We start from the raw sequence: 23,011 nt of genomic DNA, 5'->3' as shown, positions 1-23,011 counted from the left end.
GATGTGAGGAGTAGCTAGGTATTTGATCTGAGGAGTAGCTAGGTATATGATGTGAGGAGTAGCTAGGTATTTGATGCGAGCAGGAGCTATGTATTTGATGTGAGGAATAGCTAGGTATATGATGTGAGGAGTAGCTAGGTATATGACGTGAGGAATAGCTAGGTATTTGATGCGAGCAGGAGCTATGTATTTGATGTGAGGAGTAGCTAGGTATTTGATGTGAGGAGTAGCTAGGTATTTGATGTGAGGAGTAGCTAGGTATATGATATGAGGAATAGCTAGGTATATGATCTGAGGAGGAGCTAGGTATTTGATCTGAGGACGAGCTAGGTATATGAGGTGAGGAGTAGCTAGGTATATGATGTGAGGAGGAGCTAGGTATATGATGTGAGGAGGAGCTAGGTATTTGATGTGAGGAGGAGCTAGGTATTTGATGTGAGGAGTAGCTAGGTATTTGATCTGAGGAGTAGCTAGGTATTTGATCTGAGGAGGAGCTAGGTATTTGATGTGAGGAATAGCTAGGTATATGATGTGAGGAGGAGCTAGGTATATGATGTGAGGAGTAGCTAGGTATTTGATCTGAGGAGTAGCTAGGTATATGATGTGAGGAGTAGCTAGGTATATGATGTGAGGAGTAGCTAGGTATTTGATGTGAGGAGTAGCTAGGTATTTGATGTGAGGAGTAGCTAGGTATATGAGGAATAGCTAGGTATTTGATCTGAGGAGGAGCTAGGTATATGATCTGAGGAGGAGCTAGGTATTTGATCTGAGGAGGAGCTAGGTATATGATGTGAGGAGTAGCTAGGTATTTGATGCGAGCAGGAGCTAGGTATTTGATGTGAGGAATAGCTAGGTATATGATGTGAGGAGTAGCTAGGTATATGACGTGAGGAATAGCTAGGTATTTGATGTGAGGAGTAGCTAGGTATATGATGTGAGGAGTAGCTAGGTGTTTGATCTGAGGAGTAGCTAGGTATTTGATCTGAGGAGGAGCTAGGTATATGATGTGAGGAGTAGCTAGGTATTTGATCTGAGGAGTAGCTAGGTATTTGATCTGAGGAGGAGCTAGGTATATGATGTGAGGAGTAGCTAGGTATATGATGTGAGGAGTAGCTAGGTATTTGATCTGAGGAGTAGCTAGGTATATGATGTGAGGAGTAGCTAGGTATATGATGTGAGGAGTAGCTAGGTATATGATGTGAGGAGGTAGCTAGGTATTTGATGTGAGGAGCTAGGTATTTGATGTGGGAGTAGCTAGGTATTTGATGTGAGGAGTAGCTAGGTATATGATGTGAGGAGTAGCTAGGTATATGATGTGAGGAGTAGCTAGGTATATGATGTGAGGAGTAGCTAGGTATATGATGTGAGGAGTAACTAGGTATATGATGTGAGGAGTAGCTAGGTATATGATGTGAGGAGTAGCTAGGTATTTGATGTGAGGAGTAGCTAGGTATTTGATGTGAGGAGTAGCTAGGTATTTGATCTGAGGAGTAGCTAGGTATTTGATGTGAGGAGTAGCTAGGTATATGATGTGAGGAGTAGCTAGGTATTTGACGTGAGGAATAGCTAGGTATATGATGTGAGGAATAGCTAGGTATATGATGTGAGGAGTAACTAGGTATATGATGTGAGGAATAGCTAGGTATATGATGTGAGGAGTAGCTAGGTTTTGATGTGAGGAGGAGCTAGGTATTTGATCTGAGGAGGAGCTAGGTATATGATGTGAGGAGTAGCTAGGTATTTGATCTGAGGAGTAGCTAGGTATTTGATCTGAGGAGTAGCTAGGTATTTGATGTGAGGAGTAGCTAGGTATTTGATGTGGGGAGGAGCTAGGTAGATGTGAGATGTGAGGAATAGCTAGGTATATGATGAGAGGAGTGAGGTATATGATGTGAGGAGTAGCTAGGTATATGATGTGAGGAGTAGCTAGGTATTTGATGTGAGGAGTAGCTAGGTATTTGATGTGAGGAGTAGCTAGGTATATGATGTGAGGAATAGCTAGGTATATGACGTGAGGAATAGCTAGGTATATGATGTGAGGAGTAGCTAGGTATATGATCTGAGGAGTAGCTAGATATTTGATCTGAGGAATAGCTAGGTATATGACGTGAGGAATAGCTAGGTATATAATGTGAGGAGTAGCTAGGTATTTGATGTGAGGAATAGCTAGGTATATGACGTGAGGAATAGCTAGGTATATGATGTGAGGAATAGCTAGGTATATGATGTGAGGAATAGCTAGGTATATGACGTGAGGAATAGCTAGGTATATGATGTGAGGAGGAGCTAGGTATTTGATATGAGGAGTAGCTAGGTATTTGATGTGAGGAGGAGCTAGGTATATGATGAGAGGAGTAGCTAGGTATATGATGTGAGGAGTAGCTAGGTATATGACGTGAGGAATAGCTAGGTATATGATGTGAGGAGTAGCTAGGTATATGATCTGAGGAGTAGCTAGGTATTTGATCTGAGGAATAGCTAGGTATATGACGTGAGGAATAGCTAGGTATATGATGTGAGGAGTAGCTAGGTATTTGTTTTGAGGAATAGCTAGGTATATGACGTGAGGAATAACTAGGTATATGATGTGAGGAGGAGCTAGGTATATGATGTGAGGAGGAGCTAGGTATTTGATGTGAGGAGGAGCTAGGTATTTGATGTGAAGAGTAGCTAGGTATTTGATCTGAGGAGTAGCTAGGTTTTGATCTGAGGAGGAGCTAGGTATTTGATGTGAGGAATAGCTAGGTTTATGATGTGAGGAGGAGCTAGGTATATGATGATGAGGAGTAGCTAGGTATTTGATCTGAGGAGTATCTAGGTATATGATGTGAGGAGTAGCTAGGTATATGATGTGAGGAGTAGCTAGGTATTTGATGTGAGGAGTAGCTAGGTATTTGATGTGAGGAGTAGCTAGGTATTTGATGAGGAGTGAGGTATATGATGTGAGGAGTAGCTAGGTATTTGATGCGAGCAGGAGCTATGTATTTGATGTGAGGAATAGCTAGGTATATGATGTGAGGAGTAACTAGGTATATGATGTGAGGAATAGCTAGGTATATGATGTGAGGAGTAGCTAGGTTTTGATGTGAGGAGGAGCTAGGTATTTGATCTGAGGAGGAGCTAGGTATATGATGTGAGGAGTAGCTAGGTATTTGATCTGAGGAGTAGCTAGGTATTTGATCTGAGGAGTAGCTAGGTATTTGATGTGAGGAGTAGCTAGGTATTTGATGTGGGGAGGAGCTAGGTATTTGATATGAGGAGTAGCTAGGTATTTGATGTGAGGAGTAGCTAGGTATATGATGAGAGGAGTAGCTAGGTATATGATGTGAGGAGTAGCTAGGTATATGATGTGAGGAGTAGCTAGGTATTTGATGTGAGGAGTAGCTAGGTATTTGATGTGAGGAGTAGCTAGGTATATGATGTGAGGAATAGCTAGGTATATGACGTGAGGAATAGCTAGGTATATGATGTGAGGAGTAGCTAGGTATATGATCTGAGGAGTAGCTAGATATTTGATCTGAGGAATAGCTAGGTATATGATGTGAGGAATAGCTAGGTATATGATGTGAGGAGTAGCTAGGTATTTGATGTGATGTGAGGAGGATAGCTAGGTATATGATGTGAGGAATAGCTAGGTATATGATGTGAGGAATAGCTAGGTATATGATGTGAGGAATAGCTAGGTATATGACGTGAGGAATAGCTAGGTATATGATGTGAGGAGGAGCTAGGTATTTGATATGAGGAGTAGCTAGGTATTTGATGTGAGGAGGAGCTAGGTATATGATGAGAGGAGTAGCTAGGTATATGATGTGAGGAGTAGCTAGGTATATGACGTGAGGAATAGCTAGGTATATGATGTGAGGAGTAGCTAGGTATTTGATCTGAGGAGTAGCTAGGTATTTGATCTGAGGAATAGCTAGGTATATGAGTGAGGAATAGGGTATATGATGTGAGGAGTAGCTAGGTATAGCTGATTTGAGGAATAGCTAGGTATTTGATGTGAGGAGGAGCTAGGTATTTGATGTGAAATAGAGGTAGCTAGGTATTTGATGTGAGGAGTAGCTAGGTATTTGATCTGAGGAGGAGCTAGGTATTTGATGAGGAGGAATAGCTAGGTTTATGATGTGAGGAGGAGCTAGGTATATGATGTGAGGAGTAGCTAGGTATTTGATCTGAGGAGTATGGTATATGATGTGAGGAGTAGCTAGGTATATGATGTGAGGAGTAGCTAGGTATTTGATGTGAGGAGTAGCTAGGTATATGATGTGAGGAGTAGCTAGGTATTTGATGAGGAGTAGCTAGGTATATGATGTGAGGAGTAGCTAGGTATTTGATGTGAGGTATATTTGATGTGAGGAATAGCTAGGTATATGATGTGAGGAGTAGCTAGGTATATGATGTGAGGAAGCTAGGTATATGATCTGAGGAGTAGCTAGATATGATGAGGAGTAGCTAGGTATATGATGTGAGGAGTAGCTAGGATATGAGGATAGCTAGGTGATGTGAGGAGTAGCTAGGTATATGATGTGAGGAGTAGCTAGGTATTTGATGTGAGGAGTAGCTAGGTATTTGATGTGAGGATAGCTAGGTATATGATGATGTGAGGAATAGCTAGGTATATGATCTGAGGAGGAGCTAGGTATTTGATCTGAGGAGTAGCTAGGTATATGAGGGTATGAGGAGTAGCTAGGTATATGATGTGAGGAGGAGCTAGGTATATGATGTGAGGAGGAGCTAGGTATTTGATGTGAGGAGGAGCTAGGTATTTGATGTGAGGAGTAGCTAGGTATTTGATCTGAGGAGTAGCTAGGTATTTGATCTGAGAGGAGCTAGGTATTTGATGTGAGGAATAGCTAGGTATATGATGTGAGGAGGAGCTAGGTATATGATGTGAGGAGTAGCTAGGTATTTGATGTGAGTAGCTAGGTATATGATGTGAGGAGTAGCTAGGTATTTGATGTGAGGAGTAGCTAGGTATTTGATGTGAGGAGTAGCTAGGTATATGATGTGAGGAGTAGCTAGGTATTTGATGAGGAGGAGCTAGGATATGATGTGAGGAATAGCTAGGTATATGATGTGAGGAGTAGCTAGGTATATGATGTGAGGAATAGCTAGGTATATGATGTGAGGAGTAGCTAGGTATTTGATGTGAGGAGGAGCTAGGTATTTGATCTGAGGTAGGTATATGATGTGAGGAGTAGCTAGGTATTTGATCTGAGGAGTAGCTAGGTATTTGATCTGAGGAGTAGCTAGGTATTTGATGTGAGGAGTAGCTAGGTATTTGATGTGAGGAGGAGCTAGGTATTTGATGAGGAGGAGTAGCTAGGTATTTGATGTGAGGAGGCTAGGTATATGATGAGAGGAGAAGCTAGGTATATGATGTGAGGAGTAGCTATTTGATGTGAGGAGTAGCTAGGTATTTGATGTGAGGAGTAGCTAGGTATTTGATGTGAGGAGTAGCTAGGTATATGATGTGAGGAGTAGCTAGGTATATGATGTGAGGAATAGCTAGGTATTTGATGTGAGGAGTAGCTAGGTATATGATCTGATGAGTAGCTAGGTATTTGATCTGAGTAGCTAGGTATATGATGTGAGGAGTAGCTAGGTATATGATGTGAGGAGTAGCTAGGTATTTGATGAGGAATAGCTAGGTATATGATGTGAGGAATAGCTAGGTATATGATGTGAGGAATAGCTAGGTATATGATAGTGAGGAAATAGCTAGGTATAGGTGATGTGAGGAATAGCTAGGTATATGATGTGAGGAGGAGCTAGGTATTTGATATGAGGAGTAGCTAGGTATTTGATGTGAGGAGGAGCTAGGTATATGATGAGAGGAGTAGCTAGGTATATGATGTGAGGAGTAGCTAGGTATATGACGTGAGGAATAGCTAGGTATATGATGTGAGGAGTAGCTAGGTATATGATCTGAGGAGTAGCTAGGTATTTGATCTGAGGAATAGCTAGGTATATGACGTGAGGAATAGCTAGGTATATGATGTGAGGAGTAGCTAGGTATTTGTTTTGAGGAATAGCTAGGTATATGACGTGAGGAATAACTAGGTATATGATGTGAGGAGGAGCTAGGTATATGATGTGAGGAGGAGCTAGGTATTTGATGTGAGGAGGAGCTAGGTATTTGATGTGAAGAGTAGCTAGGTATTTGATCTGAGGAGTAGCTAGGTTTTTGATCTGAGGAGGAGCTAGGTATTTGATGTGAGGAATAGCTAGGTTTATGATGTGAGGAGGAGCTAGGTATATGATGTGAGGAGTAGCTAGGTATTTGATCTGAGGAGTATCTAGGTATATGATGTGAGGAGTAGCTAGGTATATGATGTGAGGAGTAGCTAGGTATTTGATGTGAGGAGTAGCTAGGTATTTGATGTGAGGAGTAGCTAGGTATTTGATCTGAGGAGTAGCTAGGTATATGATGTGAGGAGTAGCTAGGTATTTGATGCGATATGAGGAGCTATGTATTTGATGTGAGGAATAGCTAGGTATATGATGTGAGGAGTAGCTAGGTATATGACGTGAGGAATAGCTAGGTATATGATGTGAGGAGTAGCTAGGTATATGATGTGAGGAGTAGCTAGGTATTTGATATGAGGAGTAGCTAGGTATATGATGTGAGGAGTAGCTAAGTATATGATGTGAGGAGTAGCTAGGTATTTGATGTGAGGAGTAGCTAGGTATTTGATGTGAGGAGTAGCTAGGTATATGATGTGAGGAATAGCTAGGTATATGATCTGAGGAGGAGCTAGGTATTTGATCTGAGGACGAGCTAGGTATATGAGGTGAGGAGTAGCTTGGTATATGATGTGAGGAGGAGCTAGGTATATGATGTGAGGAGGAGCTAGGTATTTGATGTGAGGAGGAGCTAGGTATTTGATGTGAGGAGTAGCTAGGTATTTGATCTGAGGAGTAGCTAGGTATTTGATCTGAGGAGGAGCTAGGTATTTGATGTGAGGAATAGCTAGGTATATGATGTGAGGAGGAGCTAGGTATATGATGTGAGGAGTAGCTAGGTATTTGATCTGAGGAGTAGCTAGGTATATGATGTGAGGAGTAGCTAGGTATATGATGTGAGGAGTAGCTAGGTATTTGATGTGAGGAGTAGCTAGGTATTTGATGTGAGGAGTAGCTAGGTATATGATGTGAGGAATAGCTAGGTATTTGATCTGAGGAGGAGCTAGGTATATGATCTGAGGAGGAGCTAGGTATTTGATCTGAGGAGGAGCTAGGTATATGAGGTGAGGAGTAGCTAGGTATATGATGTGAGGAGTAGCTAGGTATTTGATGTGAGGAGTAGCTAGGTATTTGATGTGAGGAGTAGCTAGGTATATGATGTGAGGAGTAGCTAGGTATTTGATGTGAGGAGTAGCTAGGTATATGATGTGAGGAGTAGCTAGGTATATGATGTGAGGAGTAGCTAGGTATATGATGTGAGGAATAGCTAGGTATATCATGTGAGGAGTAGCTAGGTATTTGATGTGAGGAGGAGCTAGGTATTTGATCTGAGGAGGAGCTAGGTATATGATGTGAGGAGTAGCTAGGTATTTGATGTGAGGAGGAGCTAGGTATTTGATATGAGGAGTAGCTAGGTATTTGATGTGAGGAGGAGCTAGGTATATGATGAGAGGAGTAGCTAGGTATATGATGTGAGGAGTAGCTAGGTATATGACGTGAGGAATAGCTAGGTATATGATGTGAGGAGTAGCTAGGTTATGATCTGAGGAGTAGCTAGGTATTTGATCTGAGGAATAGCTAGGTATATGACGTGAGGAATATCTAGGTATATGATGTGAGGAGTAGCTAGGTATTTGATGTGAGGAATAGCTAGGTATATGACGTGAGGAATAGCTAGGTATATGATGTGAGGAATAGCTAGGTATATGATGTGAGGAATAGCTAGGTATATGACGTGAGGAATAGCTAGGTATATGATGTGAGGAGTAGCTAGGTATTTGATGTGAGGAGTAGCTAGGTATATGACGTGAGGAGGAGCTAGGTATATGATGTGAGGAATAGCTAGGTATTTGATGTGAGGAGTAGCTAGGTATATGATGTGAGGAGTAGCTAGGTATATGACGTGAGGAATAGCTAGGTATATGATGTGAGGAGTAGCTAGGTATTTGATGTGAGGAGTAGCTAGGTATATGATGTGAGGAGTAGCTAGGTATATGATCTGAGGAGTAGCTAGGTATTTGATCTGAGGAGGAGCTAGGTATATGATGTGAGGAGTAGCTAGGTATTTGATCTGAGGAGTAGCTAGGTATTTGATCTGAGGAGGAGCTAGGTATTTGATGTGAGGAATAGCTAGGTATATGATGTGAGGAGTAGCTAGGTATATGATGTGAGGAGTAGCTAGGTATATGATCTGAGGAGTAGCTAGGTATATGATGTGAGGAGTAGCTAGGTATATGATGTGAGGAGTAGCTAGGTATATGATGTGAGGAGTAGCTAGGTATATGATGTGAGGAGTAGCTAGGTATATGATGTGAGGAATAGCTAGGTATATGATGTGAGGAGTAGCTAGGTATTTGATGTGAGGAGTAGCTAGGTATTTGATGTGAGGAGTAGCTAGGTATTTGATGTGAGGAGTAGCTAGGTATATGATGTGAGGAGTAGCTAGGTATATGATGTGAGGAATAGCTAGGTATATGATGTGAGGAATAGCTAGGTATATGATGTGAGGAGTAGCTAGGTATATGATGTGAGGAGTAGCTAGGTATATGATGTGAGGAGTAGCTAGGTATATGATGTGAGGAGTAGCTAGGTATATGATGTGAGGAGTAGCTAGGTATATGATGTGAGGAGTAGCTAGGTATATGATGAGAGGAGTAGCTAGGTATATGATGTGAGGAGTAGCTAGGTATTTGATGTGATGGAATAGCTAGGTATATGACGTGAGGAGTAGCTAGGTATATGATGTGAGGAGTAGCTAGGTATATGACGTGAGGAATAGCTAGGTATATGATGTGAGGAGTAGCTAGGTATTTGATGTGAGGAGGAGCTAGGTATTTGATCTGAGGAGGAGCTAGGTATTTGATGTGAGGAGTAGCTAGGTATATGATGTGAGGAGGAGCTAGGTATATGATGTGAGGAGTAGCTAGGTATTTGATCTGAGGAGTATCTAGGTATATGATGTGAGGAGTAGCTAGGTATATGATGTGAGGAGTAGCTAGGTATTTGATGTGAGGAGTAGCTAGGTATTTGATGTGAGGAGTAGCTAGGTATTTGATCTGAGGAGTAGCTAGGTATATGATGTGAGGAGTAGCTAGGTATTTGATGTGGAGGAGCTAGGTATATTTGATGTGAGGAATAGCTAGGTATATGATGTGAGGAGTAGCTAGGTATATGACGTGAGGAATAGCTAGGTATATGATGTGAGGAGTAGCTAGGTATATGATGTGAGGAGTAGCTAGGTATTTGATATGAGGAGTAGCTAGGTATATGATGTGAGGAGTAGCTAGGTATATGATGTGAGGAGTAGCTAGGTATTTGATGTGAGGAGTAGCTAGGTATTTGATGTGAGAAGTAGCTAGGTATATGATGTGAGGAATAGCTAGGTATATGATCTGAGGAGGAGCTAGGTATTTGATCTGAGGACTAGAGCTAGGTATATGAGGTGAGGAGTAGCTAGGTATATGATGTGAGGAGGAGCTAGGTATATGATGTGAGGAGGAGCTAGGTATTTGATGTGAGGAGGAGCTAGGTATTTGATGTGAGGAGTAGCTAGGTATTTGATCTGAGGAGTAGCTAGGTATTTGATCTGAGGAGGAGCTAGGTATATGATGTGAGGAGTAGCTAGGTATATGATGTGAGGAATAGCTAGGTATATCATGTGAGGAGTAGCTAGGTATATGATGTGAGGAATAGCTAGGTATTTGATCTGAGGAGGAGCTAGGTATATGATCTGAGGAGGAGCTAGGTATTTGATCTGAGGAGGAGCTAGGTATATGAGGTGAGGAGTAGCTAGGTATATGATGTGAGGAGTAGCTAGGTATTTGATGTGAGGAGTAGCTAGGTATTTGATGTGAGGAGTAGCTAGGTATATGATGTGAGGAGTAACTAGGTATATGATGTGAGGAGTAGCTAGGTATATGATGTGAGGAGTAGCTAGGTATTTGATGTGAGGAGTAGCTAGGTATTTGATGTGAGGAGTAGCTAGGTATTTGATGTGAGGAGTAGCTAGGTATTTGATGTGAGGAGTAGCTAGGTATATGATGTGAGGAGTAGCTAGGTATTTGACGTGAGGAATAGCTAGGTATATGATGTGAGAAATAGCTAGGTATATGATGATAACTAGTGATGAGGAATAGCTAGGTATATGATGTGAGGAGTAGCTAGGTTTTGATGTGAGGAGGAGCTAGGTATTTGATCTGAGGAGGAGCTAGGTATATGATGTGAGGAGTAGCTAGGTATTTGATCTGAGGAGTAGCTAGGTATTTGATCTGAGGAGTAGCTAGGTATTTGATGTGAGGAGTAGCTAGGTATTTGATGTGGGGAGGAGCTAGGTATTTGATATGAGGAGTAGCTAGGTATTTGATGTGAGGAGTAGCTAGGTATATGATGAGAGGAGTAGCTAGGTATATGATGTGAGGAGTAACTAGGTATATGATGTGAGGAGTAGCTAGGTATTTGATGTGAGGAGTAGCTAGGTATTTGATGTGAGGAGTAGCTAGGTATTTGATGTGAGGAGTAGCTAGGTATATGATGTGAGGAATAGCTAGGTATATGACGTGAGGAATAGCTAGGTATATGACGTGAGGAATAGCTAGGTATATGATGTGAGGAGGAGCTAGGTATTTGATATGAGGAGTAGCTAGGTATTTGATGTGAGGAGGAGCTAGGTATATGATGAGAGGAGTAGCTAGGTATATGATGTGAGGAGTAGCTAGGTATATGACGTGAGGAATAGCTAGGTATATGATGTGAGGAGTAGCTAGGTATATGATCTGAGGAGTAGCTAGGTATTTGATCTGAGGAATAGCTAGGTATATGACGTGAGGAATAGCTAGGTATATGATGTGAGGAGTAGCTAGGTATTTGTTTTGAGGAATAGCTAGGTATATGACGTGAGGAATAACTAGGTATATGATGTGAGGAGGAGCTAGGTATATGATGTGAGGAGGAGCTAGGTATTTGATGTGAGGAGGAGCTAGGTATTTGATGTGAAGAGTAGCTAGGTATTTGATCTGAGGAGTAGCTAGGTTTTTGATCTGAGGAGGAGCTAGGTATTTGATGTGAGGAATAGCTAGGTTTATGATGTGAGGAGGAGCTAGGTATATGATGTGAGGAGTAGCTAGGTATTTGATCTGAGGAGTATCTAGGTATATGATGTGAGGAGTAGCTAGGTATATGATGTGAGGAGTAGCTAGGTATTTGATGTGAGGAGTAGCTAGGTATTTGATGTGAGGAGTAGCTAGGTATTTGATCTGAGGAGTAGCTAGGTATATGATGTGAGGAGTAGCTAGGTATTTGATGCGAGCAGGAGCTATGTATTTGATGTGAGGAATAGCTAGGTATATGATGTGAGGAGTAGCTAGGTATATGACGTGAGGAATAGCTAGGTATATGATGTGAGGAGTAGCTAGGTATATGATGTGAGGAGTAGCTAGGTATTTGATATGAGGAGTAGCTAGGTATATGATGTGAGGAGTAGCTAAGTATATGATGTGAGGAGTAGCTAGGTATTTGATGTGAGGAGTAGCTAGGTATTTGATGTGAGGAGTAGCTAGGTATATGATGTGAGGAATAGCTAGGTATATGATCTGAGGAGGAGCTAGGTATTTGATCTGAGGAGGTATTTGAGCTAGGTATATGAGGTGAGGAGTAGCTAGGTATATGATGTGAGGAGGAGCTAGGTATATGATGTGAGGAGGAGCTAGGTATTTGATGTGAGGAGTAGCTAGGTATTTGATCTGAGGAGTAGCTAGGTATTTGATCTGAGGAGGAGCTAGGTATTTGATGTGAGGAATAGCTAGGTATATGATGTGAGGAGTAGCTAGGTATAGGTATATGATGTGAGGAGTAGCTAGGTATTTGATGTGAGGAGTAGCTAGGTATATGATGTGAGGAGTAGCTAGGTATATGATGTGAGGAGTAGCTAGGTATTTGATGTGAGGAGTAGCTAGGTATTTGATGTGAGGAGTAGCTAGGTATATGATGTGAGGAATAGCTAGGTATTTGATCTGAGGAGGAGCTAGGTATATGATCTGAGGAGGAGCTAGGTATTTGATCTGAGGAGGAGCTAGGTATATGAGGTGAGGAGTAGCTAGGTATATGATGTGAGGAGTAGCTAGGTATTTGATGTGAGGAGTAGCTAGGTATTTGATGTGAGGAGTAGCTAGGTATATGATGTGAGGAGTAGCTAGGTATATGATGTGAGGAGTAGCTAGGTATATGATGTGAGGAGTAGCTAGGTATATGATGTGAGGAGTAGCTAGGTATATGATGTGAGGAATAGCTAGGTATATCATGTGAGGAGTAGCTAGGTATTTGATGTGAGGAGGAGCTAGGTATTTGATCTGAGGAGGAGCTAGGTATATGATGTGAGGAGTAGCTAGGTATTTGATGTGAGGAGGAGCTAGGTATTTGATATGAGGAGTAGCTAGGTATTTGATGTGAGGAGGAGCTAGGTATATGATGAGAGGAGTAGCTAGGTATATGATGTGAGGAGTAGCTAGGTATATGATGTGAGGAATAGCTAGGTATATCATGTGAGGAGTAGCTAGGTTATGATCTGAGGAGTAGCTAGGTATTTGATCTGAGGAATAGCTAGGTATATGACGTGAGGAATATCTAGGTATATGATGTGAGGAGTAGCTAGGTATTTGATGTGAGGAATAGCTAGGTATATGACGTGAGGAATAGCTAGGTATATGATGTGAGGAATAGCTAGGTATATGATGTGAGGAATAGCTAGGTATATGACGTGAGGAATAGCTAGGTATATGATGTGAGGAGTAGCTAGGTATTTGATGTGAGGAGTAGCTAGGTATATGACGTGAGGAGGAGCTAGGTATATGATGTGAGGAATAGCTAGGTATTTGATGTGAGGAGTAGCTAGGTATATGATGTGAGGAGTAGCTAGGTATATGACGTGAGGAATAGCTAGGTATATGATGTGAGGAGTAGCTAGGTATTTGATGTGAGGAGTAGCTAGGTATATGATGTGAGGAGTAGCTAGGTATATGATCTGAGGAGTAGCTAGGTATTTGATCTGAGGAGGAGCTAGGTATATGATGTGAGGAGTAGCTAGGTATTTGATCTGAGGAGTAGCTAGGTATTTGATCTGAGGAGGAGCTAGGTATTTGATGTGAGGAATAGCTAGGTATATGATGTGAGGAGTAGCTAGGTATATGATGTGAGGAGTAGCTAGGTATATGATCTGAGGAGTAGCTAGGTATATGATGTGAGGAGTAGCTAGGTATATGATGTGAGGAGTAGCTAGGTATATGATGTGAGGAGTAGCTAGGTATATGACGTGAGGAGTAGCTAGGTATTTGACGTATGGAATAGCTAGGTATATGACGTGAGGAGTAGCTAGGAATATGCTGTGAGGAGTAGCTAGTTATATGATGTGAGGAGTAGCTAGGTATTTGATGTGAGGAGTAGCTAGGTATTTGATGTGAGGAGTAGCTAGGTATTTGATGTGAGGAGTAGCTAGGTATATGATGTGAGGAGTAGCTAGGTATATGATGTGAGGAATAGCTAGGTATATGATGTGAGGAATAGCTAGGTATATGATGTGAGGAGTAGCTAGGTATATGATGTGAGGAGTAGCTAGGTATATGATGTGAGGAGTAGCTAGGTATATGATCTGAGGAGTAGCTAGGTATATGATGTGAGGAGTAGCTAGGTATATGATGTGAGGAGTAGCTAGGTATATGATGTGAGGAGTAGCTAGGTATATGATGTGAGGAGTAGCTAGGTATATGACGTGAGGAGTAGCTAGGTATTTGACGTATGGAATAGCTAGGTATATGACGTGAGGAGTAGCTAGGTATATGATGTGAGGAGTAGCTAGGTATATGACGTGAGGAATAGCTAGGTATATGATGTGAGGAGTAGCTAGGTATTTGATGTGAGGAGGAGCTAGGTTTTTGATCTGAGGAGGAGCTAGGTATTTGATGTGAGGAATAGCTAGGTATATGATGTGAGGAGGAGCTAGGTATATTATGTGAGGAGTAGCTAGGTATTTGATCTGAGGAGTATCTAGGTATATGATGTGAGGAGTAGCTAGGTATATGATGTGAGGAGTAGCTAGGTATTTGATGTGAGGAGTAGCTAGGTTTTTGATGTGAGGAGTAGCTAGGTATTTGATCTGAGGAGTAGCTAGGTATATGATGTGAGGAGTAGCTAGGTATTTGATGCTAGAGATGAGGAGCTAGGTATTTGATGTGAGGAATAGCTAGGTATATGATAGGTGAGGAGGAGTAGCTAGGTATATGATGTGAGGAATAGCTAGGTATATGATGTGAGGAGTAGCTAGGTATATGATGTGAGGAGTAGCTAGGTATTTGATATGAGGAGTAGCTAGGTATATGATGTGAGGAGTAGCTAAGTATATGATGTGAGGAGTAGCTAGGTATTTGATGTGAGGAGTAGCTAGGTATTTGATGTGAGAAGTAGCTAGGTATATGATGTGAGGAATAGCTAGGTATATGATCTGAGGAGGAGCTAGGTATTTGATCTGAGGACGAGCTAGGTATATGAGGTGAGGAGTAGCTTGGTATATGATGTGAGGAGGAGCTAGGTATATGATGTGAGGAGGAGCTAGGTATTTGATGTGAGGAGGAGCTAGGTATTTGATGTGAGGAGTAGCTAGGTATTTGATCTGAGGAGTAGCTAGGTATTTGATCTGAGGAGGAGCTAGGTATATGATGTGAGGAGTAGCTAGGTATATGATGTGAGGAATAGCTAGGTATATCATGTGAGGAGTAGCTAGGTATATGATGTGAGGAATAGCTAGGTATTTGATCTGAGGAGGAGCTAGGTATATGATCTGAGGAGGAGCTAGGTATTTGATCTGAGGAGGAGCTAGGTATAGCTGAGGTGAGGAGTAGCTAGGTATATGATGTGAGGAGTAGCTAGGTATTTGATGAGGAGTAGCTAGGTATTTGATGTGAGGAGTAGCTAGGTATATGATGTGAGGAGTAGCTAGGTATTTGATGTGAGGAGTAGCTAGGTATATGATGAGGAGTAGCTAGGTATATGATGTGAGGAGTAGCTAGGTATATGATGTGAGGAATAGCTAGGTATATCATGTGAGGAGTAGCTAGGTATTTGATGTGAGGAGGAGCTAGGTATTTGATCTGAGGAGGAGCTAGGTATATGATGTGAGGAGTAGCTAGGTATATTTGATGTGAGGAGGAGCTAGGTATTTGATATGAGGAGTAGCTAGGTATTTGATGTGAGGAGGAGCTAGGTATATGATGTGAGGAGTAGCTAGGTATATGATGTGAGGAGTAGCTAGGTATATGATGTGAGGAATAGCTAGGTATATGATGTGAGGAGTAGCTAGGTTATGATCTGAGGAGTAGCTAGGTATTTGATCTGAGGAATAGCTAGGTATATGATAGTGAGGAATAGGAATAGCTAGGTATATGATGTGAGGAGTAGCTAGGTATTTGATGTGAGGAATAGCTAGGTATATGATGTGAGGAATAGCTAGGTATATGATGTGAGGAATAGCTAGGTATATGATGTGAGGAATAGCTAGGTATATGATGTGAGGAATAGCTAGGTATATGATGTGAGGAGTAGCTAGGTATTTGATGTGAGGAGTAGCTAGGTATATGACGTGAGGAGGAGCTAGGTATATGATGTGAGGAATAGCTAGGTATTTGATGTGAGGAGTAGCTAGGTATATGATGTGAGGAGTAGCTAGGTATATGGTATGATGTGAATAGCTAGGTATATGATGTGAGGAGTAGCTAGGTATTTGATGTGAGGAGTAGCTAGGTATATGATGTGAGGAGTAGCTAGGTATATGATCTGAGGAGTAGCTAGGTATTTGATCTGAGGAGGAGCTAGGTATATGATGTGAGGAGTAGCTAGGTATTTGATCTGAGGAGTAGCTAGGTATTTGATCTGAGGAGGAGCTAGGTATTTGATGTGAGGAATAGCTAGGTATATGATGTGAGGAGTAGCTAGGTATATGATGTGAGGAGTAGCTAGGTATATGATCTGAGGAGTAGCTAGGTATATGATGTGAGGAGTAGCTAGGTATATGATGTGAGGAGTAGCTAGGTATATGATGTGAGGAGTAGCTAGGTATATGACGTGAGGAGTAGCTAGGTATTTGACGTATGGAATAGCTAGGTATATGACGTGAGGAGTAGCTAGGTATATGAATATGCTGTGAGGCTATATGATTAGGAGTAGCTAGATTTGATGAGTAGCTAGGTATTTGATGTGAGGAGTAGCTAGGTATTTGATGTGAGGAGTAGCTAGGTATTTGATGTGAGGAGTAGCTAGGTATATGATGTGAGGAGTAGCTAGGTATATGATGTGAGGAATAGCTAGGTATATGATGTGAGGAATAGCTAGGTATATGATGTGAGGAGTAGCTAGGTATATGATGTGAGGAGTAGCTAGGTATATGATGTGAGGAGTAGCTAGGTATATGATCTGAGGAGTAGCTAGGTATATGATGTGAGGAGTAGCTAGGTATATGATGTGAGGAGTAGCTAGGTATATGATGTGAGGAGTAGCTAGGTATATGACGTGAGGAGTAGCTAGGTATTTGACGTATGGAATAGCTAGGTATATGACGTGAGGAGTAGCTAGGTATATGATGTGAGGAGTAGCTAGTTATATGATGTGAGGAGTAGCTAGGTATTTGATGTGAGGAGTAGCTAGGTATTTGATGTGAGGAGTAGCTAGGTATTTGATGTGAGGAGTAGCTAGGTATTTGATGTGAGGAGTAGCTAGGTATATGATGTGAGGAGTAGCTAGGTATATGATGTGAGGAATAGCTAGGTATATGATGTGAGGAATAGCTAGGTATATGATGTGAGGAGTAGCTAGGTATATGATGTGAGGAGTAGCTAGGTATATGATGTGAGGAGTAGCTAGGTATTTGATGTGAGGAGGAGCTAGGTATTTGATATGAGGAGTAGCTAGGTATTTGATGTGAGGAGGAGCTAGGTATATGATGAGAGGAGTAGCTAGGTATATGATGTGAGGAGTAGCTAGGTATATGACGTGAGGAATAGCTAGGTATATGATGTGAGGAGTAGCTAGGTTTTTGATGTGAGGAGGAGCTAGGTTTTTGATCTGAGGAGGAGCTAGGTATTTGATGTGAGGAATAGCTAGGTATATGATGTGAGGAGGAGCTAGGTATATGATGTGAGGAGTAGCTAGGTATTTGATCTGAGGAGTATCTAGGTATATGATGTGAGGAGTAGCTAGGTATATGATGTGAGGAGTAGCTAGGTATTTGATGTGAGGAGTAGCTAGGTTTTTGATGTGAGGAGTAGCTAGGTATTTGATCTGAGGAGTAGCTAGGTATATGATGTGAGGAGTAGCTAGGTATTTGATGCGAGCAGGAGCTATGTATTTGATGTGAGGAATAGCTAGGTATATGATGTGAGGAGTAGCTAGGTATATGACGTGAGGAATAGCTAGGTATATGATGTGAGGAGTAGCTAGGTATATGATGTGAGGAGTAGCTAGGTATTTGATATGAGGAGTAGCTAGGTATATGATGTGAGGAGTAGCTAAGTATATGATGTGAGGAGTAGCTAGGTATTTGATGTGAGGAGTAGCTAGGTATTTGATGTGAGAAGTAGCTAGGTATATGATGTGAGGAATAGCTAGGTATATGATCTGAGGAGGAGCTAGGTATTTGATCTGAGGACGAGCTAGGTATATGAGGTGAGGAGTAGCTTGGTATATGATGTGAGGAGGAGCTAGGTATATGATGTGAGGAGGAGCTAGGTATTTGATGTGAGGAGGAGCTAGGTATTTGATGTGAGGAGTAGCTAGGTATTTGATCTGAGGAGTAGCTAGGTATTTGATCTGAGGAGGAGCTAGGTATTTGATGTGAGGAATAGCTAGGTATATGATGTGAGCAGGAGCTAGGTATATGATGTGAGGAGTAGCTAGGTATTTGATCTGAGGAGTAGCTAGGTATATGATGTGAGGAGTAGCTAGGTATATGATGTGAGGAGTAGCTAGGTATTTGATGTGAGGAGTAGCTAGGTATTTGATGTGAGGAGTAGCTAGGTATATGATGTGAGGAATAGCTAGGTATTTGATCTGAGGAGGAGCTAGGTATATGATCTGAGGAGGAGCTAGGTATTTAATCTGAGGAGGAGCTAGGTATATGAGGTGAGGAGTAGCTAGGTATATGATGTGAGGAGTAGCTAGGTATTTGATGTGAGGAGTAGCTAGGTATTTGATGTGAGGAGTAGCTAGGTATATGATGTGAGGAGTAGCTAGGTATTTGATGTGAGGAGTAGCTAGGTATATGATGTGAGGAGTAGCTAGGTATATGATGTGAGGAGTAGCTAGGTATATGATGTGAGGAATAGCTAGGTATATCATGTGAGGAGTAGCTAGGTTATGATCTGAGGAGTAGCTAGGTATTTGATCTGAGGAATAGCTAGGTATATGACGTGAGGAATATCTAGGTATATGATGTGAGGAGTAGCTAGGTATTTGATGTGAGGAATAGCTAGGTATATGAGGAGTAGCTAGTGTGAGGAATAGCTAGGTATATGATGTGAGGAATAGCTAGGTATATGATGTGAGGAATAGCTAGGTATATGACGTGAGGAATAGCTAGGTATATGATGTGAGGAGTAGCTAGGAATATGCTGTGAGGAGTAGCTAGTTATATGATGTGAGGAGTAGCTAGGTATTTGATGTGAGGAGTAGCTAGGTATATGATGTGAGGAGTAGCTAGGTATATGATGTGAGGAGTAGCTAGGTATATGACGTGAGGAGTAGCTAGGTATTTGACGTATGGAATAGCTAGGTATATGACGTGAGGAGTAGCTAGGTATATGATGTGAGGAGTAGCTAGTTATATGATGTGAGGAGTAGCTAGGTATTTGATGTGAGGAGTAGCTAGGTATTTGATGTGAGGAGTAGCTAGGTATTTGATGTGAGGAGTAGCTAGGTATATGATGTGAGGAGTAGCTAGGTATATGATGTGAGGAGTAGCTAGGTATATGATGTGAGGAGTAGCTAGGTATTTGATGTGAGGAGGAGCTAGGTATTTGATCTGAGGAGGAGCTAGGTATATGATGTGAGGAGTAGCTAGGTATATGATGTGAGGAGGAGCTAGGTATTTGATGTGAGGAGTAGCTAGGTATTTGATGTGAAGAGGAGCTAGGTATATGATGTGAGGAGTAGCTAGGTATTTGATGTGAGGAGTAGCTAGGTATTTGATCTGAGGAGTAGCTAGGTATATGATGTGAGGAGTAGCTAGGTATATGATGTGAGGAGTAGCTAGGTATATGATGTGAGGAATAGCTAGGTATATGATGTGAGGAGTAGCTAGGTATTTGATGTGAGGAGTAGCTAGGTATATGACGTGAGGAGTAGCTAGGTATTTGATGTGAGGAGTAGCTAGGTATTTGATGTGAGGAGTAGCTAGGTATTTGATGTGAGGAATAGCTAGGTATTTGATCTGAGGAGGAGCTAGGTATATGATCTGAGGAGGAGCTAGGTATTTGATCTGAGGAGGAGCTAGGTATTTGATCTGAGGAGGAGCTAGGTATATGATGTGAGGAGTAGCTAGGTATATGGAATAACTCAATCACCTGTAACACAATACACAATCCCCAGTGATCCAATATCACAGTGAACCAGATCACCGTTATCAGACTCACTTTACATTTGTATTCATTTAGCACACTCTGGTACAGTATCCAGAGCAACTTACAGGAGCAATTAGGGTGAAGTGCCTTGCTCAAGGGCACATCGGACAATTTTTCTTTCACCTAGTCGGCTCGGGGATTATTAACCGATTTTAACCGCTAGGCTACCTCCCACCCTGTTATTCTTGTCTCTTTATAATATTCCATCCAACACATGAACAATCCAGAGAATTGGCTGGCTGAAACCAGAGGTCATATGGAGAAGATAACAGCAGAAGGACAGGGGTAGAGCCACCATTTCACAACCTCATAACCAGCCCAGCCTTTTCCGCAATCATTGTCCTTGAGCAACCAAATGGGGGGGAGGGTGACGATTGTATTGGTTTCATTGGTTCATGTTGAGAGTTGCTGCACCACTAAAAGTAAGTCATTGGACCTTAAATCACAGCAGGCGTATGATAGGGTTCTATGAGGAGCAGATCAATAGCCAGATGATGTCATTGTCCTGTGGTCCAAAGTGTCGATGGATCCACCCGTTGATAGATGTTACCGCTGGTATTCAGGAGTTCACCGAGAGGCGCCCATATTTAATCGACATGGAAACCATCCCATAATAAATCTGAAAAAGTAAAAATGAAAGTCACGGGGCTGGGCTTTTTGTGTGTTTCTATGTGTTGTTTGTCAACTTCACCAGAAGAAGAAAAAAACGACTTAAACATTGTAACGGTTCCATTTCAATAGAGTTTCCAAAATCAGGATTTAACATTTCTTTAAGCACATGATGAATGAAAACCCTCTATCGAAGTCAGTGATTGCTTTGTTTGTAGTAGGGACAAGCATTGTAGGGTGATGCATGCATGGTGTATTTTTGAAGCTTTGCCTGCTTTGAATGTGTGTGTGTGTGTGTGTGTGTGTGTGTGTGTGTGTGTGTGTGTGTGTGTGTGTGTGTGTTTATGTGTGTGTTTTAGCTGAACATGAAATGGCTCCTTGATTGAGCCTCGCTTCTCTATAAATAAAATGATCCTGGCAGGGGAGATAAGTTGTTCAAACTTCGAGACATTCTGGAATGTAACATCTCAGACAGAACACAAATTTCACATTAGTACTCTGACCATCGCTTAAATATTTCAGCACAATCCCCTTTCATCCACCGTTAGCTTTGACTCAACTGTTGGGATCCATATTGGGTTGTAGTTTTATGCAGACAGACATGGTGATACTTTGAAACCACAGAGTTGTCCTACCTAGACACGACCTCCAAAAAACTTCACACACTATTTAGCCTTTTCAGTATTCTTTACCAAATCCACTCAAACATTGATGTTACTTCCTTTAAAACAGGAAGCTTTGTGTGAATGACAATGCAGGAGGCCGTGTGAAAACTTTGCATAAAGCTAGTCTAACTCATGGTTCAATGGCTTCATCTTTGACAGTCCACTTGAGACTATGCAGCCAGTCTTTCAAATGTACGTGAAGTTTTGCACTTCGTTGTGTCTTTATCTCCTAAAAGATTGGACTGAAGGAGTAAATTACATGATTTGACTTCAAGAATCTTGTCCTGGATCATAACAGAGCAACTATTCCAGAAAAAATGCTATTGTTCCTGGTGATGCTGTTTAAAAAAAATTCTGTGCCGTTTTAAAAGAAGTGATGGTCATTGGTCAGACAGTTGGAGACTGTATTTCAATGAATGTTGAAGTAGTTTGTTTCGACGGCCACATATAGCAGAATGTGAAGTACGGATTTGCCAATTTAGAGGTTGGACATCTGTTTCAAACTGGTAGGAGACTATATGTCAACAAGTGTCACAATTTCAAAAAAATAAGTATTCTACTGAGCTAAAAGTGGCTAACAAGTACATACTTTGCTGTGGAACTATTTAACTGACATTAAAATGGACAGTCCTATAGATGTAGGATGTTAATTTGACCAGTTTCTCACAGCAGGGAAATTATCCTGCTGCATCAGAACATATACACACTTTAGAAGCCTTTTTAAACCTTGATTACACTACCAGTTTGCATTTCCTGCAACAAACACGGTGATCAAATGAAGATCCTTCATCTGTATGATTCATATGAATATCAAAGATCAAAATGGTTAACTATGCCAAATATGTGCTGTAGTGATATGTAGAGCCCCCTATTCTAACTATACGTTACAGGTACTGATATTTGGCGCTTAGGCTTATACAAAACATGAAGGTCAAACTTCCCACTTGAACCCACTACACCCTGGCTAGGTGGATTGGTGGATTATCCCGTGTAATCTGAGTGTGTTGTCGTAGAACAGCGAACCACAAGGAGGTGGGACTTAATTGTGCATGCTTTTTTTTCTCTCACCTACTAAACATTCTCCAGGGGATTTTTTTAATTACAACAAGTAATTCATCAAGTCTTCATCAAACACTCTGATTAAATTCCAGGTCAACCGACTACGGAACCACTTACCAGAAGCTCAATGAGAAAGTGGGGGCGAAAACAATCCTCAGCTACTTATACGTCAGTCCCAACAACAAGAGAAAGGTAAGGTGCATTTATGTGTTTTGAGGTGTATTTAGTGTTGTTGTTTTGTCATAACTATGAGATAACGTTCTAGTTCTCTGTTTGCTTTCCAAATGTCTCTCTGTGTGGGGTTGTTTCTTACACTGTAAATGCTGACAAATGTCCTAGCTCATATAAAACAGTCCACTTGACTCAAATTCGAACGATCTATCAGTATAAGTCGTTTTTGTAGTAGAAAAAGTTGATCTGCACATTGCGGCTCAGTTGGATACACTTACGAAGGCGCGGCAATGGACTTGCAATGCTGATGTCAACTGCCAATATATAACGAACAGAAACATTTTGAAGTTTGTACTGCCATGTCTGTTTGGTGCCTCTGTCATCTTCAACAACATCCGCCACATCCATTAAGCCGTGCTAATCTCCACCCAGAGAGTTAGCAGTGCTCTTCTAAAAAAATACTTCTAATCGTTAATATTTATACCGACCCTATAATTTCTCTCTCTTTCCGGAACGAATGAATTATAGACCAGACAAAGAAAAAAAGGAAGGAAGAATTGCAGTGTTTTAATCAAAGGATAGACGAGCTCTTCATATTTGCGACCGTTGGCTCACCCCCTGCACCCCTAACCCCATCCAACCCCTTCTCCCACAACCCTCAAGAGG

At 41.5% G+C, this 23,011-nt stretch overlaps 1 protein-coding gene across 3 annotated transcripts in view; it reads left to right on the top strand.

Annotated features, from left to right (window-relative positions):
• Nucleotides 1–23,011, top strand: part of LOC115103701 (VPS10 domain-containing receptor SorCS1-like) — a 185,736-nt gene that overhangs the window by 90,343 nt on the left and 72,382 nt on the right. For all 3 annotated transcript variants that reach the window (XM_065006209.1, XM_065006210.1, XM_065006211.1), the window contains exon 3: nucleotides 22,267–22,366. In XM_065006209.1, the coding sequence (XP_064862281.1) occupies nucleotides 22,267–22,366 (100 nt within the window). The remainder of the gene's footprint in view (nucleotides 1–22,266; nucleotides 22,367–23,011) is intronic.

This window comes from Oncorhynchus nerka, linkage group LG21, assembly GCF_034236695.1.
Source record: "Oncorhynchus nerka isolate Pitt River linkage group LG21, Oner_Uvic_2.0, whole genome shotgun sequence".
In the NCBI taxonomy this organism is placed as follows: domain Eukaryota; kingdom Metazoa; phylum Chordata; class Actinopteri; order Salmoniformes; family Salmonidae; genus Oncorhynchus; species Oncorhynchus nerka.
This window is presented reverse-complemented; position numbering and strand designations above follow the sequence as displayed.